General features: G+C 49.3%; 3 protein-coding genes across 4 annotated transcripts in view; 2 read left to right on the plus strand and 1 right to left on the minus strand.

The window, feature by feature from the left end:
- Positions 1–7292, plus strand: part of ZNRF3 (zinc and ring finger 3) — a 141745-nt gene extending 134453 nt beyond the window's left edge. The window contains exons 6-9 of the mRNA XM_063087155.1: positions 542–709; positions 2369–2471; positions 3607–5343; positions 6982–7292. Coding sequence (XP_062943225.1) covers positions 542–709; positions 2369–2471; positions 3607–5343; positions 6982–7025 — 2052 coding nt within the window. The 3' untranslated portion in view covers positions 7026–7292. The remainder of the gene's footprint in view (positions 1–541; positions 710–2368; positions 2472–3606; positions 5344–6981) is intronic.
- A 3876-nt stretch (positions 7293–11168) lies between these two features.
- C2H22orf31 (chromosome 2 C22orf31 homolog) lies at positions 11169–12858 on the minus strand. Its single transcript, XM_063085413.1, has 2 exons — positions 12529–12858; positions 11169–11585 (listed from the first exon to the last, which is right to left on the minus strand). Exons 1-2 carry the CDS (start codon positions 12856–12858, stop codon positions 11169–11171), a joined length of 747 nt encoding a protein of 248 aa, XP_062941483.1.
- Positions 12859–21135: 8277 nt separating this feature from the next.
- The window catches only part of KREMEN1 (kringle containing transmembrane protein 1), a 65835-nt gene continuing 64049 nt past the window's right edge, over positions 21136–22921 (plus strand). For both annotated transcript variants that reach the window (XM_063086770.1, XM_063086771.1), the window contains exon 1: positions 21136–21370. In XM_063086770.1, coding sequence (XP_062942840.1) covers positions 21274–21370 — 97 coding nt within the window. In that variant the 5' untranslated portion in view covers positions 21136–21273. The remainder of the gene's footprint in view (positions 21371–22921) is intronic.

The raw sequence follows: 22921 nt of genomic DNA on the forward strand, positions 1-22921 counted from the left end.
TCACGTCTCAGGAGCGAGATGGAGGATCTTGGCAGGCAAGCTGTTGAGGAGGGGGAGAATCACTTAAGTTCTCATGAGGGTCTAGCAACCTCCACCAACGGAACAGTGACTGGTGTTTATGGAGCGTATCCTATTTGCCAGGTGCTGAGACTTACACACATTGTCTCATTTACCCTCACAATTTCCTGCAGTGTAAGAAGGAGGTACCCTTGGTGTAGAGCGGGTTAATAACTCAAGAGTCTCGTAGAGTTGGGAAGCAGCAGGGCCAAGTACTTGCAGGGGGCCCCTGCCTTCAAATGGAAGGACAAACCTCTGCTAGTACTGCCACTTGGGAAAAGCCTGGCCTGATGTTGTGGACACTGGGGGTCTGGAAAGTATGTGCTCTGGAAGTCTGAATTTGGAGTGATTTCTCAAAAGTCTGTTCTGGCCTGATAAAGTCTAGTGTTTGCTTGTCCTGGTGCTTTGAGTGCCAAGGCCCCGGGAGTGACTCCCTCTGATAGTACACACCAGACCCTAACATGGACCACATTCTTCTGTGCAGAATTCCATGAACAGGCTGGCCGTGCAGGCTCTGGAGAAGATGGAAACCAGAAAGTTCAACTCCAAGAACAAGGGGCGTCGGGAGGGAAGCTGTGGGGCCCTGGACACACTCAGCAGTAGCTCCACATCTGACTGTGCCATCTGCCTGGAGAAGTATATCGACGGAGAGGTAACGGCAGAGGCAGGGCCCTTCCTGGGTGGGGAGGAGATGGGCGGGTCAGCAGATGAGCCCCACACCTACAAGGACAGGGCCCATATCCTGTTCCCCTAGCTCTGCAGGAGCTGAAGGGCTTAAATGCCCAGGTTTCTAGGGGATGGCCTGAGACTGTAACCGTTTCCCCAGGGAAGGGGTGGCCACACACAGAGACATGCTCTCCAGAGGACCCAGCTGAACATTAGGTGATTTTATAAGCTGATCCTTAATATACAGTAGGCCAGAAAACATCTGGTTTTAAGAACATTGACACAGTTTAATTTTGTTTTAGAATCACTTTTCTGAAAAACTCTGAGACTCAACTTGATACTTGACTTGGTGTTTTTTCTTTGTTTTAGAATCACTTTTCTGAAAACTCTGAGACTCAACTTGATACTTGACTTGGTGTTTTTACTTGTAAAGAGACAAGACCCTTTTTCCTTGTAGCTCTTTATTTTGGAAATTTCAAATCTTCAGAAAAGTTGCAAAAATAGTACCGTGAATGATATATGTCATATACATCTAGGTGAATGATGATTCACCTAGAACCATCCGTTGTTAACATTTTTGCCACATTTGTTTAGTCCTTAGATAGATAGATGCATATATATACATACACACAGAATTGGGGAACAGGGAGCAAACCACTTGAGAATTGCAAGCATTTTATGTCCCTTTGATGAAAATGTTCCACTGTTGTGTAGACTGTTGGATGAAAAAGTTTTTGCAGAGGCCTTTAGGATAACAGATTCTCGCATGGTCACTCAGTGCAGACTGCCTGGGTTCTTTGTGATCTTAGGCAAGCAACTTCATTCTCTGTGCCTGTGCTTATGATGTGGGCCCAAGACTGACTGACATTCCAGATCACCACAAAGGTTACATGAGAAAATACAAGTAGACCTCTTGGTACTCTGTCAGGCACAATGTTAGGTATTAGTTTGAAGATTATTGTGTTCCAGAATGGTTGGAAAATGAAAAGACGAAATTAGCAAATTTGGAGGATGATTAGGCTCGGGAAGTCCAGAGGTGGTTCTGCCCCAGAAAATGCCACCACATTCTCTCCAAATAGGCTGCTTTTGTTATAAACCATGTGCCCCTGTGGTGAGTGTTGAGGGTTCAGGGAGGAGGAGACAGGAGAGCTTTGCCCCTTTTCTGCTGTACCTGTCAATCACAAGTCCCAGGGATCTTCCTTTCTACTTGTCCCCATTTGGGGTACCTAGAGGCAGCTACCACCACAGAGATGCATCTCTCTGCACACCCCAGGTTTCCCATCCTCACTAACACAAGGCTTTGGTCTTCTCTTTGTGGAAGTATGAATGTGCGCACCCTCCTCCAACTACAGGGAAGAGGCCTGCTTTTGTATGCTCCTGCTCCTTTAACACTGAGGGCTGGGGCTGGCTGGTGAGCGGTTTCCTTCTCCATAGAACCCATCCATGGGCCCTGCATCCAGGGCACTGAGCTGACCTGTAGCTGGAGGTGGGGCAGACAGTGAGGAAGGGCACTGGCATGGTGAGCAGGGCTCCTGTGTCTACACTTGGCTCCACAGGAGAAAGCACATGTGGGGCTGAAGGCAGAACTGCCCTCTGCCTGGCCTGTGCCCTCCCTTCAGGCTGTGTCCCCTCTCTCCCTTCCCAGGAGCTGCGGGTTATCCCCTGTACTCACCGGTTTCACAGGAAGTGCGTGGACCCATGGCTGCTGCAGCACCATACCTGCCCCCACTGTCGGCACAACATCATAGGTAACTGTCTCCTGCGTCTGTCGTTGAAGAGTCAAGTTGGAGGACACTGTCCCTACTACATGCCTAGCTAGAATGTGACATGCTACAGGCTCGTGAGTGAGCAAAACCATTGCAGCATTGCCTTCCAGATTTGGAGGCACAGTGGCCTTGGGTTTTGGAGGATGGCTGCACACCTTTAGGAGAGCCTGGCATTAAGAATTGCCCCAAGTTCAAGTTTGGGCTTCATATTAACAAGCTTCCTGTCCTTGGGCAAGACTTCTGGCCTTTCCAGGCCTGAGGCTCTCAATCTCTTCAGCAGGAATAATAGTGATGATGCTTGCCCGTACCGTGGACCATGGGTTTGTTCCCAGGGCCACAAGAGACGTTGAGTGTGTAGCGGCAGGCTTGCAGTGTTGCTCCTGCATCACTGTGCTATGGACGGGGGCAGAGGGCTCTTTGTATCCCTGTTCTTCTCTGCCAACTCCTGTGGGGCCCTTGTCAGCAGAGCAGTGGGGAGATGCGAGATGGGCCCTGTATTAGTCCGTTTTGTGTTGCTATAACAGAAATACCTGAGACTGGGTAATTTATAAAGAACAGAGGTTTATTTGGCTTACGATTCTGGGACCGCTGCATCTGGCACGGACCTCAGGCTGCTTCTACTCATGGTGGAAAGCGGCAGGCAGCCGGCGGGTACAAGCAGATCACATGGCAAGAGGAAGCAAGAGAGAGAGGGTGGAAGTGCTAGGGTCTTTTAAACAACTAGCTCTCATGGCAACTAATAGAGCGAGAACTCACTCATTAATCCCCCCACCTAGGGAGAGCTCTAATCCATTCATGAGGGATCCGCTCCCATGACTCAATCAGTTTCCAACACTGCCACATTGGGGATCAGATTTCCACAAGAGTTTTGGTGGGGACAACACATCCAAATTCTATCAGGCCCTTACAGGATGACCACTTTTCACACGGAGAGACAGGTCAGCCTCTACCAGCACAGCCAAGTTTGGTGACAGCTTAGATAGGGGCAGGGTCATGAGAATGGGCACCCTGACACATCACCAAGCCTGCTGCTTCAGTCTTTGCCCTTTCTTATCCCTCCACTCCTGACACCGGTACACTCAGCCCTGCTTGCTTTGTTCCCTCCCCCTCTCCCCAGAACAAAAGGGAAACCCAAGTGCCGTCTGTGTGGAGCCGAACAACCTCTCGCGCGGGCGGCAGCAGAGGGTGACCTTGCCAGTGCATTACCCCGGCCGCGTGCACAGGACCAATGCCATCCCAGCCTACCCTACAAGGACAAGCATGGACTCCCATGGGAACCCCATCACACTTCTGACCATGGACCGGCACGGGGAGCAGAGCCTCTATTCTCCGCAGACCCCCACCTACATCCGTGGCTACCCACCCCTCCACCTGGACCACACCCTGGCTGCTCACCGCTGCAGCCTGGAGCACCGGGCCTACTCACCAGCTCACCCCTTCCGCAGGCCCAAGTTTAGTGGCCGTAGCTTCTCCAAGGCAGCTTGCTTTTCCCAGTACGAGACCATGTACCAACACTACTACTTCCAGGGCCTCAGCTACCCAGAGCAGGAGGGGCAGCCTCCGCCCAGCCTGGCTCCCAGGGGCCCATCCCGTGCCTTTGCGCCAAGTGGCGGTGGCAGCAGCCTGCTCTTCCCCACCGTGGTGCATGTGGCCCCGCCCTCCCACCTGGAGAGTGGCAGCACATCCAGCTTTAGCTGCTACCACGGCCACCGCTCAGTGTGCAGTGGCTACCTGGCCGACTGCCCCGGCAGTGACAGCAGCAGCAGCAGCTCTGGGCAATGCCACTGTTCCTCTAGCGACTCTGTGGTGGACTGCACTGAGGTCAGCAACCAGGGCGTGTATGGGAGCTGCTCCACCTTCCGCAGCTCCCTCAGCAGCGACTATGACCCCTTCATCTACCGTAGCCGGAGCCCCTGTCGCACCAGCGATGTAGGGGGCTCAGGCCGGGGGCCTGCCGGGCACCTCGAGGGCTCCCCACCACCTGAGGAGCTCCCGGCAGCACATAGTCATGGTGCTGGGCAGGGAGAGCCTTGGTCGGGCCCTGCCTCTCCCTCGGGGGACCAGCTGTCCACGTGCAGCCTGGAGATGAACTACAGCAGCAACTCCTCCCTGGAGCACAGGGGGCCCAACAGCTCTACCTCAGAAGTGGGGCTCGAGGCTTCTCCTGGGGGCGCCCCAGACCTCAGGAGGACCTGGAAGGGGGGCCCTGAGGGGCCATCGTGTGCCTGCTGCTGCGAGCTTCAGCCCTCCACACTGGGGCCCAGTGCAGGAGCAGCCAGTTCCTTGCTCCTGGGTCCCCCCCTCTGTGAGGGCTGCGGCCCTGTGGGTGGGGAGCCACAGCCAGGAAGCTCCCAGGGCCCATACAGCCTTCACCCAGACCATTTGCCTAGGACAGATGGGGTGAAATATGAGGGCCTGCCCTGCTGCTTCTATGAAGAGAAGCAGGTGGCCCACGGCAGCAGAGGGGGCAGTGGCTGCTACACCGAGGACTACTCTGTGAGCGTGCAGTACACGCTTGCCGAGGAGCCCCCACCCAGCTGCTACCCAGGGGCCCGGGACCTGAGCCAGCGCATCCCCATCATTCCGGAGGATGTGGACGGTGATTTGGGCCTGCCCTCAGACTGCCAAGGGACCTACAGTCTCAGTCCCTGGGGTGGGACGCTGGACCCAGATGCCCTGCGGCCCCTGGGGGGCCTGGGAGCAGCCCAGGAGGAGGAGCAGGCTTTGTGCTGCCAGGCTGGGGCACTGCTGTGGCATGGCTGCCCTGCAGAGGAGGCAAGTGCCTCCAGGGCCAGCTTCCCCAGTGCCCCCCAGGACACTCAGGAGTCCAACGCCACAGCCACAGAGGCTGCAGGTGAGAGCAGGAGTTTCCTTGGAGGTCCTCTTTTCTCTCCTCAGTAGTTTCCAAAATGACTTCCTTTGTGCCCTTGGCATTAAATACCGACTACCTGATGACTTCCAAGTGTTATTCCCCAACCTGTCCCTTCCTCAGAGTTCCAGACCCAGTGAGCCCTCTGCTTCCATGATCTCCCCCCAGATTCCTCACAAGCACCCCAACCTGTCATGTCCACAGCAACACTCAGTCCCCCTCTGCCTTGTCCCCTTTTCCAAGGCTCCTGCCCAGATGCTCAAGCCAAAAACCTAGGCACCATCCCTGGGCCTACCTTGCTCCTCACACTCCAGCATTCTGTTGCTTTTCAACTTGGCTATGAAGGATCACATTTGCTTTTTTTTTTTTTGGTGACCAGTAAGGGGATCGGAACCCTTGGCTTGGTGTCGCCCGCACCGCACTCAGCCAGTGAGCGCACCAGCCATCCCTATGTAGGATCCGAACGTGTGGCCTCGGTGCACCCTGGGCCACTGCGCTCCCAGCGCCACACTCTCCCGATTGAGCCACGGGTTCGGCCCTCACATTTGCTTATTTTTAATCCAGTCCATAAACATGAATTCCCAGAAAAATGAAACTTAGGAAAAGACATGCAAAATACAAGTCCAGATTTTTTATTATTGGGTTCAACAGATCAAATTGCTCTAAAATTTCCAAATATTTGGTCTCAGTAATAAACTGCACAGTCTAGCACCTCTAAGTAGCAGTTCGACAAGTTCCACCTCCAAAGTATATCCCAAATTTATCTACTACTCTGCATCCCCAACTGCTGTCCCTTCCGTCCAGCCCCATTTCCTCTCTCCAGGGCAAAGGCACTAGCCTCATTACAGGTCTCCTGTCTCTGGTCTTGCCTTCTATTCCACTTGGGAGCCAGAGTGGCCTTTTTTCAAACATAAGTTGAAGTCTTTATGCTAGAAAACCCTTAAATGATTTACCTTTAGAATCTTAAAAATGCAAACTCCTCAGCCAGTTCCATCTGAGCTGACCCCTGCCTACCCATCCTACCAACTCCTGTTTCACTGGCAGCGCTCACTGCTTTAGCCCACAGTGGCCTCTGTTCTGTTCTCCCAAGCGTCAAGCTCGTTCTAGCCTCCAGACCTCTCTGCTACTTCTCTCCTCCAGATCTTAGCTAAAATGACGCACCAGCTCCCTCCAAGGTCACTCTCACACCCTCTCTTTACTTCCTAAATCATCCCAATCCGAGATTACTTCATTGTGAGGTCTGTAAGCTCTGTGAGAGGGTCCTCTCCACTGTACAACAGGGCCTGACACACATTGGGCACTCAGTTAACATCTCTTTTGTACATTGTGTTTTCATGCCACCTAAGGGCTTCCAGAAGGTGCTGCACATCCAGATGAGGGAGGCTGGCTTACAAGGAGGCAACTGTGCCCTCAGCACAGACTGAACCCCTCTCAGAAGAGGAGCCCTGCTTCAGCCCTTTAGTTGAGAGACAGTCCATCCACCATTATGAGCTGTCACTTGCTGAGAGCCCACCACACACACAGGACAGGGGCGCCCAAATCCCTTGCCTGGTCCCTGTGTGTTGTGCCTGAAGCCTGCCGTGCCAGCTGCCTCCCCTGATGATTGTTCTCTCTCTCTCACAGGACCGGGTTCTTGCCCAGCAGACAGCGGCAGCATGGGAACCTGAGCATGGAAGAAACTCTTATCTGGAAATTGGGAACTGTAGGGAGACTCCAAACTCTGACTTCCTTCAAAATTTTTTTTTAGCTTTGACAAACACACAAAAGTGGTAATAGAGAGAGCCCTTCTTCTCAACCCAAAATGTGAGCCACCTGTGGCAACTCCCCACCGTGCCCCATTAACAAACCAACAGACAAAATTCTCTGAGTCCTTTGCCTCCTTTGATAACATGTTACTCTGTTTTGTAAAATGTGTGTGCTTGGGGTTCCAAGGTGTGTGGGATTGAGTTCTCTGCTTTTTTTTAAGATATTATATGTAAATGTAAAAAGTTATTTAAATATATATTTTAAAGAACCCTAATTGCCAACTTTCGCTGAAAAAAGAAAAAAAAAAAAAAAAAAAACACTGCTGCATTAAATGAACCACATCATGTGTAGATACTGTTGTCTCCCCAGAGGGAGCTCAGGCCTTTGAAAAGCTCAGGGCTACACCTGCCTTAGAAATGAACCAGAAACTTGAACTAAAGCTAGTTGATATGGGTACAAACTCTGAGGAACAATGCAAAGCTGCCTCTTTCTCATGGCAAATCCCAATGTACAAAACGTCAGGTCTCTCCAGCCCACTCTTTTAGGCAGGTGACGGAAACAGCTAGGAATAGGGCGGAAGGTCTGCAGCACTGGGGAACTGGGTCAAGCCATTGCTACATAGGCCCCAGGGTGACAGGGACAGTTCTGCCCAATATCCTCAATCTGTCCCCTGGGGTCATCGTACCAAGTAAAATGACGGAGTTCACGGTCCTGATCTTGGCAGAGGTCCAGGTCATAGCAAGGGCAATGTTCTTGGGGAATCCTCTTCCTGAACTCTGACCCCCAGGGCAGCGAAGGAGGCTCTCCCCTCTCCGTGGCCCTGGGCTTACTGCTATCGGCTGCAGAAATGATTCAACGGGTGTGTAGGGACAAACACACAGGAGGAATGTAGTGTGGCTTTGGTGTCCTACGTGGCTGCCGGTGGGAGGGGGGCGGGGGGGTTGCTCTTCATAGAGAAGGGATGGGGGGGTGCTGGAGCATGCCTATGCGCGTGCGTGTGTGTGAGGGCAGCCACGCCCCTTAGCTGCTGTTTCCTGGGGACACATGCCCGGACTCCACGGGCTCTGCACTGAGCTCTGTTCGAATGATACCTTTCCCATCCCTTTTCCCTACCGAAGCACCGCTTCAGGGTTATTCAGCCCTCTGCCTCATGGCTGAAATCGCTCATCTCGCCTGCAGATGTCTACTATCCTAATGCACTATTATGTATTGATTCTCCGTGAGACAGAGACTATCAGATAGTTTAGACCCAAAGGGTAGGTTTTTATATATTTTTCCAGCTTTTTTTTTTTTTTTTTCTTATAGGGGGAGGGAGAATAAAAATCCAGACCGTTTTGGTTGTTTAAAAGATGTTTCATTTTTAAAAGGGAGAGAGAATCTATTTAAAGCTACTTCAGGGATTGTGATCCTTTTTGTCCAGTGTATTCCTTGTTGTTCTTTAAAAAAAAAAAAATTTTTTTTAGAGGAAATTAATCATATTTGCCCTTGTGTTCACTAACTTTTCTGGTCACTCTTATTCATTCAGTAGGTATTTGTTGCCATATGAAACAGTTTGGCCCATTGGGAATAAAAGCTGATTTGCAGAATAGGAACCTTGGGATCTGGCCCCCAGGAGGTGGAGAATTAGGGACCATCCTGGGTTGCCAGGCAACTGTGATGACCCCTCTCCAGTCAGGTCAGGCTCACAGGAAGTCAGCCCAAGATCTAGACCAGAACATTAAGAATGAGAATCTCACCATATCAGAATACTTTTTTCTTAAAACCCCCATCCTATAATGAGGAACTTTACTTATTTCTAGCCAAGATTTGACAGAATAAAATTCCAGCATGAAATGGTCGAGCCATTAGCCATTTAGGAACTCACTGTGGTGAGATTTGTCCTCCGGCCTTGGGTACAGTCCCTTGGGGGCTGCTCCCAGGGCTGTGCCCAGCACACCTGTTGGCGAGGGTGTGAGAAGCGCCTAAGCTGTTGACATGTGATCTGGGCCGCCTTTATTTCTCGGGCCAGGAGTAGCAGCTGCTGAGGACAACAGCTTGCATTACATGGTTTTATGGAAGGGGGTATTGCTTTTAACATGAACTGCAAAAAGCAGCTTCTCATTGTTGAGATTTTTTTTTTGTTTGCGGTTTTGCTTTTTTGTTTTTAATGCCTTTGAGTGCATATTATCTTCCTTGTCTGAAACCATACCCCCAAAGTGGCTTTCTTTAGCCCTGGCTGGAAAACCACTCCTTAGTAAGCCTTAAGTAATAAACAGATGAGTAGAGAATGTGGCTTCAACTGCGCTTATTAAAATAAATGTGTCAAATTTTCATTTGAAAGAGTGGTAATTGCAGATGGCAAAAAAAAAAAAAAAAGCACATTTGATTTTTGTAGTTTACAAGTGGTAGAAACAAAGGAAATTTTAAAACCTTAAATATCAACCATTGTCTTTTACATTTGTGTTGCCTCATCAGACAGCGAGGTCACCAGAATAAAATAACCAACATCTTATTGTTTGACCATTTAAATCAAAAGATGTCATTTTTGAAGTTGTAAAACATCAATAATAATGACAAGCCTTTTTCTCTGGATTCTCAGTGGTGTGTGGTGGTTATATGGCCATGGAAACTGGGAGCATTTCATTTTCCACTAAGAACTACTCCATCCCACCCCAAGTTGGGGTGTGAGTGTTGAACGTGGTCCCATGGCCTAGCCCTGGGTGTAGGACAGCCATGCAAACTGAAGAGTTTTAGAACCAGCTAAAAATGGAAGTTTGGGTGTTCTGGCCAGTGAGGTACTTCTTTGTGGACACAGCCCCAGTAAGCTGGCTTTAACCCTTAGTCTCTTCCTCCTCCTTTCCAAACCCAAGCCATTTATAAAGGTTCATCAGCCGTCCCACTGCTCAGACCCTACCCTAAGCGCTGCTGGTTGGTCTCTACTCAAAGTTCATGCAGAACTAATGCTTTTAAAATGAGGTCTAAAAAATAATTACTAATCAAGAGTATTGTTTTTAAAACAGAACTGTCTTTTTCTATTCTTTATATACTTTTTTTTATTGTGTTGGTCTAACAAGGCACTATTTTAGAATGTTTTTTAAAAAAATTTCTCCCATAGCACTTAAAAGATATTTTGTAAAGACTTTGCTGTAAAGATTTTGTACTAAAATGGTCTAAGGGCTCTTTTTCCAATATTACCATTTAAAAAAAATGTTTTAAAAGCTAGAAAACAATTTATGTATATTCTGTATATGTATAGCAGCACATTTCATTTATGGAAATATGTTCTCAGAATATTTATTTACTAATATATTTATCTTAAGCCATGTCTTATGTTGAGAGTGTGACATTGTTGGAATAATCATTGAAAATGACTAACCCAAGGCCCTGTAAATACATGATAATTGCACACAGATTTTACATATTTGCAGACCAAAAATGATTTAAAACAAGTTGTAGTCTTCTATGGTTTTGTAACAAATTGTACAAATGACTGTAAAAAAAAAAAATACAATTTTATCAAGTATGCGTTATATGTTGTCACTGCTCTGTTTGGTAAAGGTCTACAGATTCTACAAAGGAGAAGTTTGCATGGGGCAGTGCTTTTAACTTAAACTGGCCCATGAAAGCGGCTGTAAAACTTCCTCTCCTGTTAACTTAGTGTCCAGGTCACTGGGGATTTAGGTGGTGTCCTGGGAGAGCAGTGTGGGTTTATATCCTTGAGGCAGTGGTAGCCTTTCTGTTCAGCCCTGTGTGGAGGGAGCTAGGAAAGTGGTAGGCAATGATGAAGAACCTAGCAGTCCACTTTTTGAAAACAGGGAATAGAGGCTGAATATAAATCATTGGCTTCATCTGCCAGGCCTGTCCCTATCCGGAAGACCTAGAGACCCTCAAGCTCTTACAGGAAGTAATATCTTGAGTGAATCCCATACCTGTCTGTCTGATTTTCCTGGGAGGGTAGTCACTAATTTGTAAAGCACTCTGAGATTACTTGGAAGGTGCAAACTGGTGTTTATTTTTCATACGTCTAGCAGAGAATATCCTAATCCCATGAGTTCCTGTTTCTATTTTTCAGTCCTTAACTTAGGCTATTTCTTGGGCACAGGCTCCTCATGGACACCCAGCCACTTTCTGCCGGGTAACACATCCTTCTGAGCACCTTCAGGTGTGGCAGCCTGACCACGCAGAGCCTCCCAGAGCTTCTGTTTGATGGCCTTGCCCAGCTGCAAGCTGTACTTCCTGGGGGTTCCTGAAGGATTCCACAGCATAGGCTCCACCACCGCTTGGTACAGAACCCGGTAACCCTCTGTGGGGAGGCCGTGGATGGATAAGGTGTCCTCTGACAATTGCTGTCTCTTTCGGGTTTCAGGAAGCAACACTTGGCCCTTCCAAGCTGCTGTCCCACTATCCCAGGGTAGTGCTTGGGTGGCAGCCACATGTTCAGCATATCTGTCCTCGAGATCTTGGCGGACTGTTAGTTTTTTCTCCTTTGAACTTTCTTTACTCTAGCCAGGAAGAAAGCAGAGAAGTCAAAGCTAAAACTTGAGAAGGGAGCTCAGAATAATTATCTGGGATTTGTGTCCCAGAGTCTTGGTTACAGCAACAACCAACATTTGTCTAGCATGTTCTAGTTTACTGAGTTCCTTTATGTATACACTGTGTGTGTTCCCCATAACCCTCTTAGGTCAGCAGGAGACTGCTTTAAAGGCAAGGAAATTGGAATTGGTTTGCCCAAGGCCACACAGCTATAAGGTTAATATCCACAGCTGTCATCTATTGAATGCCACTAGGTCCTGAATTAGGATCCTAATTATTTACTCTGTGCCAGGCTCTGTTGAAAAGCCCTGTGCATGTATTAACTCATTTAATCTTCAAGAAGTCCTATGAGGCCATGGCCATTATCCCCCATTTTATATGATAAAAATCAAGGCACAAAGAGCTTAAGCCCAAGGTTGTCCTCAATTATAGACAGTTGGGATTTTAACCCTGACAGCCTAGCTCCAGGGCACACTCTGAGCTCTGCTGGCCACCATGGAGTGACAGAGCTGGACTCAGATCGGGCCTCTGGATGCCAAGATCTTTATGTGGAAGTTCACAGCCAGATCTGTAGCTTACCTGTGGTGGGTGTATATGTACATAAGTACACATTATCCATATCCTACCCTTTTTTCTCACCATTATTTTCCCTCCACATTAAGTGTCTTTTGTCTGTGTATATGAAAGCCACCTCATCCTTCTATAGAATTAGGCAGAGTATAAATAAATAGCACAACCCCAGAACTTTGTCCACTCTATCATGCTGCAACCCAGCACCCTCCCCCGCCAATCCTGTCTTCAACTTTAGGGTTTCCTTTACTTGGTATGAATCTCAAGAGTTAAGTGTCCTATAGCTTTACCTTTACCCTCTCCCCACCCATCACATTTTCTCCCCGACTGGCCATTGTCTACCTCTCTGATGCCTCCTGCAGGCCTCCTGTGACTAGGTGAGCCTGGAAGCTGGCTTGCTGGCCGCCTGCTCTTGAAACTGATGGAGTTTCTTATCCTGACCTGCTGGGTGGCTTTCATCGCCGAATTGTCCTTGGGCTTTAATCTCTTCGAGAGATTTGTGTCTTCAAACTTGCATGGTTCTGGGCAGCACTTAGCCTTCGGTTGCCGCCTAAGCACAAGCTTAACCAGGGAAAACGAACTGGGAACTAAAGGGTTCTTTACAACTTCCCAAGAAGAGGTGGTACCTGGTGCTGGGGCATTGATGTTCTGCTTTGCACATGTTCTGGCCATCCAGATGTTGGTGAGAGCTGGAGAGTCCACATAGCAGTCCTGAAGCCTGGTGTTCAATAAGATGGACTGCCGGAGTCCATAGATGGGGATGCTGGGGTCTCGTCTCACAGAGATTGGATGCTAGAATTATAAGTAGCGAAAGGAAATTAAAAAAAGACCAGTTCTCAAGCACAGACTAGAAGGTCCACTTTGGAGGCAAGGTGTTAACATCATTTTATAGACCATTCCTTCCACACAGCTCCTAGAAATCTTGCTATATATCCTCTCTCCTACTCACCAAAGCCTTTTGTACCAAGAAGGGAAGAGATAGTAACAAGATCACAGTGATGTTCAGGTTCTCAAAGAACATAGCATGCTGGGGCAGGAAGTCGGGGGTCAGAGAGGGTTTACAAGGTATAGAAGACAATTCCTGTCTGCTGGAAAGACAAGGGAATCCATGGCAAGAAAGAAATGGGAGGCAGGGTCACTCAAGACCTGTATGAGTCGTAGTCACTCCTCAACCATGCAGCAACACAGAAATCACAGCAGATAAGTCCTACCAAACACTGAATCCACTTTCTATCCAGACTGCCATGAGCCAAGAAGAGCTTCTAAACAAGGAAATAAACAGACTTGGGGGTCCATAAAGGCAAAAGCACGACCACAACGTAAGTGATGCTGGCCTCCATTTCCTGGGGCCGGCCAAGAACAAGAGAACAATTTGGATAGATTAGAATCACATACTTAAAGAGACCTTGCTTTCAAAGAAATGCCATCTATAAAAAATAAAATCACCTTACCATATTTCAGTTGCCTTAAATTTTATTTTAGCTAGTTTAGTAGGGGGAAGAAATATGTATTTTCTTTCTCCTTTTTCTCTCGTTTCTTTTTGTTTTGTTTTTGTTTGGTTTTAATATTTCTAGTCACCTATCTTTCTCTGACTCAGTCATGTATGGGCAAATTGCAGTTTGTTTAGATTTGGGCTCATGTGCAGGCAGTTTTGAACCATTATCTCTAGTATTTGTGATGTCACTTTGGTTTGTGATGTGGGTATGGGTGAGTCTTACATCATGAGATTTTACAGTTAAATTATATTGGAAGAAGTTCCATTTTGTTGTGCTTATAGCATTAGATACTTCTGAAGTCCTCATTTCCCCCAAAATTGCTTGGGTGAATTTTGAAGGACCTAACATTCTTAAAAAGCATGCTTTGCACAAAATGCAGTCAAATATGCAGACCAGATTTGTGGATACAGGTAGTTAGATGCATCCTTACGTGTGCAAAAGTGTTCTCCTCCATGCACATAAAGAAGGTACTGTTAAATTCTCAGAATAGCTGCCAAGGTTAGGGACCAGAAATGAAAGAACATGTTCCTGCAGCCCTGGGCACCTCTCCCTGCGTGTCTATCCTGGGGAGACTACATGATTTCTGGAATGTGGTTTTATTTTACGTCCCATGGCAAATGCAGTAATTAGAGCTGTTAGTAGTGTCAAGGGCTTGAAACAAGAACAAAGACGCCTCTTCCTGGGAACTCTTGGGCAATGCCTTGCTCCTTATCAAGTGCTTGTCCTGTTGGTGGTTTTGATTTTTCATACACAAAATGCCAAAGGAGGCTCCTTCCTGAGGGGGAGGAGAGTGAAATGATGGAAAATCAGAGTATGAGTCTGGCAGGGGCTCCTGGAATTGCATGTGTTGCCTTCTTGAATTTTGAAGTGGTGTCCCTGGAGTGAATCAAAGCCTACAGGCAGACCACACCGCAGGCCCCAAGGTGGAACCACCTCCTGGCTGGCGGCATCTGGACCAACAGACACTTGGGAGGACAATGGTGTCCATTCAGCAAAGAGCCCTGGCCTTACCACCCCAGAGGTGGGTCAGTTTTAGACCAGGACATTGGGAAGGGTTTGTCTTTGGGAAGGGTTTGCGAATGTCTGGTGATGGACAGGCAAGCATCATTCCAAAGCCGGTGACTCCCAGAGAGATGGCATCAGGCTTTTGGGTTACCTAAAAATTACCATCTGCTTTTTATTCTACATAGAAGGGACAGAAGGAAAACGTCGGCCAAAAGGGGCATGATAGGAGTAGCTCTTCTGTTTCTCTTTTCTTCTTCCCCATCTTGAGTGTGACTTTCACACACTTCCTCTTTCCAGCCACTCTGTTTCCTCAATCTTTTGCTCAATGACCAAGTGACACAGCTCTGACTCTGAGGAACACTTTGTTTTTTTTGTTTTCGCTTTTTGTTTTTGGCAACTGCCTGGTACAGGGATCGAATCCTGGACCTTGATGTCTGAGAAGCACTTTGAATCTCCTCCTAGCACAGAGCTGTTCACATGGGCGGCACCTCATCCATAGGCTTCAAACTTGATCAAATTCTGCCTTCTCTCCCTTCAGTATAACTCATTTCAATTACCTGTGCTCCAACAGGTAACCCTCACCTTCCTTAGAACTAACCCAGAGTGACTTGGCCTATGCTGTTTTTCCTATGTCAAGAAAATTAGTGTTTATCGAATGCTTACTGAAGACCAGGCACTGTTCTAGACAATTTACACACATCATGTCATGAAATGCTACGAACAGTTCTATGAGTTTGGGTACTGTTGCCATCCCCATTTTACAGATGAAAAAACTGAGGCAAAAGTTGCTCAAGAACTATGCCCTATGTCTCATAGCTAGTAACCAAAAAAGGCTGGACTCATCTAAAGGCTATACTGCCCTTGCTCTTAACCACTTGTAGTTATCACGATGCTTTGCCTCTCACATGGTTGGCCCATACACATACTATACCTAGGCCCAGTTCTCGTCTTATTCTTTCCATGAAACTTTCTCTGGGCTCAGGAGTCAGTCTGCTTGAGTTGGCATGCCAGATCCATTTCTTAACAGGCAAGTGAATTCACATTTCTGAACCTTAATTTCCCCATCTGTGAAATGGGGCTAGTAGTGATAGTGTGTACCCAAGAATTACTGGGAGGATGAAATGGGACAATGCATGTGAACCACTTGGCATGGCTCCTGGTGCATAGTACATGCTCAATAAATAGTGTTCTTCACGTTATTAATATTGTGATCTATTCGCTCATCTGACCCTTTCTGGAGATGCTGTTTGCTCATGGTCTGAGTGACATAACCCAACATTTGTTATGATCTTCATCTCAGGTCCTTCATGTGTGTCCATCCAGTTTATGAGGCCAAGTGAGGAGCCCGTTGACAGTGGGAAATGTTTCTGATCTGACTTAGGTATCACAGCATCTCTTTTCTCATGATCCATCTTCACTAAATATTTGTCAGATTGATTGACCTCACAAAGTGGTGTATGTACAGAAGTTACATTTCCCCCCTGGTTGTGGGAGTTGTCCAGAATATTCTATACTTTGTTAGACAGAAAGGGAAGCAGATATCTGAGGATACGATAAGGAAAGTGGCTAGTCATTAACAGAGATTGTTCCATTGATGGTTGTTTAGAATTATAAAGTCATAATGGAAAGACTATTTGGTCCAGGGTCCTAAAACCATGGTAAAAGTTTCCATCATTGGTGCCAAAACTTGATCCAGAGAACTTGGGGCTGAGGCAGTAGGGCTACCATGTTTCCTGTTCCTCAGTTTAATTCTTCCATGAAGCTTTTTTATTTTGCTGAGCTCAGTATAAATAACCTTTATTTTCTACTCATCGTTTGGAGCTGTGCTTCCTGACATATCTAAACCACCGCTTCTACTTGGAAACACATCTGCCCTTCTTTGATGCTTAGCCAAGCTTTACTCACAGTATTTTTAGCTCCTATAATCATTCTTTCTTTTTAAATTTCCTTTACTACTATCTTTCTTCTCTTTAGTTTCTCTTGCTCTCTTTCTGGAGGATCAGCTAATAAAAAAGAAATTGAACTTATACTAATTCTTGTCTTTCCTCTTTATGGCCACACCGCCCAAATTCTGGTAGAATTTAGTTGCTCTAATTTCCTCAGAAGATGTTTTTATTTTAACACCCAAGCAGTAAACTTCCACCCCCATGTGGGAACATTTCTGGGATTCGTGATATAGAAAAAGAGAAAAACTTTGGATGGGAGAGAATTTGAAAAGATTCCTGAACTATGATGCAAACTCCGAGGACCAATGACTTAGACCACATGTACTGAATATGCACCAATCAGGGGCCAAGTATGTGAAATAATGGTGTCCTGCCTGCCCTCTTACCAATTCTCACCTGATTCCATGCAAATGACTCCCACTTCCTCGTTTTTAACCCAAACCCTACCCTGAGTTTTCAGATGTGCCTACCTGGATGCCCTATGGTCATCTCTAACTCATCATGGTCAAAACCAAATTCCTTCTCTTCCCTCACCCCCAGCAGAATAAGCAAACTATTGCTTCTCTTGAAATTTCCATGGCTAGTTGTCTGAACCAGAATCCTAGGAGATAGGATCAGTAACAATACAGTGCTGAGCCAAGTCTAAAGCTAAAGGAAAATCAGGAATACAGATCCTGTCTTTAATTAAAATTTTGATAATACTATCACTTGAATGTGTCCCTAAAATTTTATGTGTTGGAAACTTAACCTCCAAATTCATGTGTTGATTGGAGGTGGGGACTTTAGGAGGTAATTAGGTTTAAATAAAGTCATCAGGGTGGGGTCGCCATGATGGGACTGGTGGCTTTTTAAGAAGAGGAACAGAGACCTGAGCTGACATGCACGCTCTTGCTCTTGCCATGTGATGCCTTCGGCCATGTTATAGTGGCAAGTAGACCGTCACCAGATGTTGGTGCCATGCTCTTAGATTTCCCAGCCTCCAGAACCATGAGCTAAATAAACCTCTCTTCTTTATAAACTACCTGGTCTGTGGTATTCAGTTATAGCAACAGAAAACAGACTAAGGCAGATATTTTGACCATCATAGAATTGTTTGTGTTTATTGATATTGTTTAAATATTGTATCAAGATACTATTTATTAAATATTTTTATTAGATGTATAAAATATCTAATAAATAATATTTACTTATCTTGGTTACTTGGTTTTTTACTATGGGTTTTTTTTTTTTTTTAAAGATGACCGATAAGGGGATCTTAACCCTTGACTTGGTGTTGTCAGCACCACACTCTCCCAAGTGAGCAAACCAGCCATCCCTGTATGAGATCCGAACCCATGGCCTTGGTGTTATCAGCACCACACTCTCCTGAGTGAGCCACAGGTTGGCCCCTTATTGTGTTTTTTTTAAGTCCCCTTAAAGTGTGTGCCTGAGGTGAATATCTCACTTGCCCCACCCTAATCCCGTCCTTCGACCACTCAGTAAGCATTTGTTGACAGAACCCTCTGAAGACAAGGAGGCAATTTAGCATGGTGTTTAAGTGTAGGCCTGGAGTCCCACTGTCTGGGTTCAAAGCCCCCAGCTCTACCACTATGTGACCCTTGGGCAAGTCATTTAACCTCTCTGTGTGCTGGGGTTAGGGAAGGAGGTAACGGTTCCTCCCTCATAAGGCTACTGGGAAGATTTTGTGAAATGCAACCATAAACATTCTGCACAAGCTTAGTAAAATCCTCAGTAAATGTTTGCTATTGTCACGATAAGATAATCAGGCTCTTCTAGTACTCTCTCCACAACATGACTGCCCTTTAAGCAGAAATCATCCCAACTGGAGTTTCAAAGACACTAGAATGACCCAAACTCCACCCACTTAGGTCTCCCAACTTACTGGCAAATCCTGTTGTCCTCGGAGGAGGAAAAGGGCCTGGCAGCAGGCACTAGCAGGCAAACAGACAAAAAACATCTTCCTGGAGGCCCAGGGGTTGCAGTCAATGTCCTCACTCTTTCCATGAAATAAAGCTGCTAAACGCCTGAGGCATGTGAAGCATTGAAATGAATATCTCAGGCTGCTCCCTGCCAGAGGCCGGGACCACATAACTGAGTGAAAGACCTTGAGCCATTAAGCACCATGAGCTAGACACACTCAGCTGTATTTTTAGCCTCTTGTGCACTGTTTCCATCACCTGTGCTGGGCTTTATGCTGGTAAAGAGAAGGTGGGGGTGGGGAAGGCTGGAGGGATGTTTCTTACAGCAGCCAGTGGGGGCCGGAGTTTGCATACTATTTCTGAGTTCTGTTGTACATAGGGACAACTGCGTGTAGTGACACAGGTCCCCATGCTTGGAAGGGCCCCACTCTTGCTTTAATACTCTGTTGTTACCATTTTGAAATTCTTAATAATTTTGAACAAAGGACCGCACATTTTCATTTCTCACTGGGCCACGCATATTAAGTAGCAGTCCTGGTCGAACAGAGGCAGAGAGAGCCAGTTGAGGGAAGGAGGCTGATGCCAGCCAGCAGGAGTGCTTTCCTACAGGGAGCAGGATAGACTGAAGGTACTATGACATGGATGCCCAGAATTGGCCAAACACACCTTGTTTCAAACCTCCTGTGTGCCTTTCCTATTTTCTCCTCTGAAATCAGAATGACACACAGAAAAAAACCTTGTACACTGTAGAGAACTGTGTCCTGCTTTGCTAAAGTCTTTTCCCAGCATCTTATTTAAAACAGTCTACGAACCTTGTCCCCCAATCCTAAAGAATATAAAAATTAAAAAAACAAAACAAAACAACAGTCCACAGATTTAGTCTGTCAACATCATTGTCTCTGTAGTACTTTTTGGTCTCTGAAATACACTTCTTTTATCCTGTTGGTTGATTACAATGTAAGTTCCAGGAGGAAGATTCGGGCCTGTGTTTTTGGTGGCAGTGTCCTCAGCACTGAATATTTGTTGAATGAAGGAAGGTTCACCTCTATCGAGTGTTTACTTTGTACTGAGGGTTTCACCCGTACCTCCTGGTTTCATTCTCTTCGAAGGTGCTCCTGCCTTCAAGAGTGCAAGTCAGGGGTAAAGAATTCTCAAGTCCTGCTGGAGGAGGTGGGCAAGGGCCCAAAACTGTGAAGAGAGAGGATGAGCAAGAACGGGAGACACCGAGTGGGATGTGGAGGGTGCGTGTCCCCAGGGACTGGGCGTGGCTGGGTGGGAGGTGTCCCCCCCATGCTCCAATAAGGAGCCCAGAGGATTCCTGAACTCGGGAATGACACAGTGAAAACAATAACCGAACAAGATTCTTCTTGCCATAGTGCTGGGTCGTCCTGAGGGCGGAGAGGTACAAAGATTGACAGGCCTCATGGGAGGTGGCTGCGCCCTTGGGGCCAGGCCCTGGGAGCAGTCGTCGGGGCGGGGGAAAGGCCGCCCAGCCCCGCTCTGGGCGCGGCGAGTCAGCACACGAGGGCGGACGTTCCCGCCGCCGCGCCGGGCGCAGGCCCGCACTTGCAAGCCCGGGACCAGGGACTTGAAAGCCCGCGGCGCGCCGCCCGGACCTGCCCCACCGGGCGTCACCGCGGTGCTTGAGGCGGGAGCCACTGGAAAATCCCCTCTGCCCGGGGGGAGTGCGGGGGATGAGGGAGGCCGAGCCGGGTGCGGCTGGGGAGGACCTTGGGGGCCAAAGGGCCTACCACGCGGGGGCCGAGAGTCGAAGCACGCCACCGCTCTCTGAGCCCGTCTCCCAGGCTGTAGATTAAGCAGCACTGTCCTACCCACTCTGGACTTTGTGGTGGGCGCTTTACCCGCTTCTAATCCTGCGGAGAACTTTTATTATTCCTCTTTCGCAGATGGCCGAGGCTCAGACAGATCGGGAACTTCCCTAGTTGACACAGTATGCCGCCTCCTTTGTGGCTGCAAGACTTGGATGGAGAAAGAACTCAACATTTTCTGAGATCCTACTGTGCATGCGTGAAGGTTTCCACGCGTTATCGTATTTAGTACAACCGCTCTGGGGAGTAGTTGCTATCATCGTCCCCATTCAACAGATGAGGAAATTGAGGTAAGAGCTATTTTCCTTTAAACCTACCCAAGGCCTTACGCGTGACAGAGTGGGAAATGAACCCGGACAGGCTGATTCCAAAGCACCCTTTTTTTTAACCACTTAAGATGAGCCAAGCAGGGAAAAGCGCTTTGCAAACTGCTGCTCTGATTATTACCGCAGTGGCTGAGCCCGCGCCTGGGTCACGACCCCAGTGAGGGATTGAGCGGTGGTCACCGGGCGCCAGGCTCCCTTCAGCCGGGTCAAACCTTGCTGGGACTCGGAGGCGAAGCTCCGGACTCCGCCCCTCACCTGCTGGCCCCGCCCTTCGATCGGGCAAATAGGGCGTCCTCCGGGGCGGGCCCAGGTGTTGGGACGGGCGGGGCCTGGTGCTTGAGTGGCAGGCGCGGGGGGGGGGCGGGGCGGCGCAGTCGGCTCCGCCCCTCGGGCCTCGCGGCGGAGACGGGCGGACCCGGGGCGGCCGCGGAGGTGGCAGCGCTGGGGAGGGCGGGCCGGGGCGGGGCCACAGTCGGGCCCCGCGTCCCGCTCCCATGGCCGCCCCCGGCTCTCCGCGCTGCCCCCTCTCCCCCGGGCCGCGCCCCGGGGCCCCGCACTGACGGCCCATGGCGCCGCCCGCCGCCCGCCTCGCCCTGCTCTCCGCCGCCGCGCTCACGCTGGCGGCCCGGCCAGCGCCCAGCCCCGACCTCGGCCCCGGACCCGGTGAGTGAGCGACCCCCGGCGCCCGTCCTGCGCCGAGCCCGCCCGAGGGGCGACGCGGGCCGGCCAGCCTGGGGGGCCCACTGCCTCCTGCCTCGGTACCTTCTGGGACCCGCTCCCAGGCCCCTCAGCGACCCCCTAGGGCGGGGACGGACCCCAGCCTCGGGACCCAGGACGCCCACAGGCTCCTCAGCGACGCCTCGGGGCCCGACTGGTGTCCCCTCTGCCTCAGGACCTGATACTCCTCAGTGACGCCCCCCAGGCCGGGACGCCCTCCCCGTCTCAGTAACTCCCCAGGACCCCTTCTCCAGCCCCCTCGGCGACGCCCCCCTGGTTGAAATGTCTCATGTGTCTCACGACCTGAAATCCGCTGCCCGAGTCTCCCAGCGACTGCCTCCGGGCCGGGACGCCCCCTGCGCCCTAGTACCTCCTGGGGTCCCGTCCCCAAGTCTCTCAGCGACTGCCCCGGGGCCGGGCCAACCTCTTGAGCCCCAGTACATCCAGGGGTCGCTTCCCCAAGTCTCTCAGCGACGCACCTCGGGCCGGGAAGACCCCCCCCGCTTCAAGACGCTGCACCTCCTCCCCAAGACCCTCAGCGACAACCCCCGGGATCAGGATGCCCTCCCCGAGCCTTACTACAACGCCCCCGCGTCCCCCAGCCCTCCCTCCCTCCTACACCGGTGGACCCCGGCTCCTCCCCGCGCAGGAGCGGGTGCGGAGGCGAGAGGAGCGGGAGCCCAGTCCCTCTGCCCGGGTCCGGCTGCGCCCACTGAGACACTGTAACTTCTTCCTCGAGAGGAGCCGGGTTGACTTGCCCGCCCTGCTAGAGACAGGTCCTGGGACGACCCCCTGTACTCAGCTGGGACGTCTCTCATTACGCGCCCCCCCCCCCGCACCTTCCTCCTCGTCCCGGGTCGCTTTGAACTTTCCCGTGACTGAGGTGACGCTCAGTAGGGGGAGAGGAAGACACGAAGGGGTGATGGGAAACTTTTTCCCTACAGAGCTTAGGGTGATCCAACTGAGGGTGCAACACTGAGCCCCGTGTCCTGGGTAACCCCACACTTTATTTTACTTATTTATTTATGGTAGCGAGTACCCCACAGTTTAACAGGTCACTGCTCCCCAGGCCAAGGGCAAGGCCAGGTCTTCCCGAGGTGGGGTCCTGGACCAGAATGGAAGCTGGGAGTTTGCTTAGCTTCCACACACACCCTTCTTTGCAGCAGGATCCTTTCCAAGTTGAAGAGCAGGCAAGAGGGCGTCGCCTGGCCAAGTTATGCTTCTCTGCAGGTTGTTTGGGTGTAGAGCATCAGACATTTGTGAAAGGGAAGGGAAGAATTCATTACCAGTCTGTCCCAGTAGGAAAACCGGCCTCTGGGTTCTCCACCCAAAGTCGCAGACTGTGACGTTGGAAAGACAGGATTTTGCTGGTGAAAGAAAAACTCAGAGTTGGTTTGTTTACTCACCAGCTTAGATTAGTGAAAAAGCTAGGACTTGGTGTCCTTGCTTACTGTGTGCCTTTGGGCCATGCCTTCAACTCTCTGAGCCTCAGATTCC

Source organism: Cynocephalus volans, chromosome 2 (assembly GCF_027409185.1).
Source record: "Cynocephalus volans isolate mCynVol1 chromosome 2, mCynVol1.pri, whole genome shotgun sequence".
Classification (NCBI taxonomy): domain Eukaryota; kingdom Metazoa; phylum Chordata; class Mammalia; order Dermoptera; family Cynocephalidae; genus Cynocephalus; species Cynocephalus volans.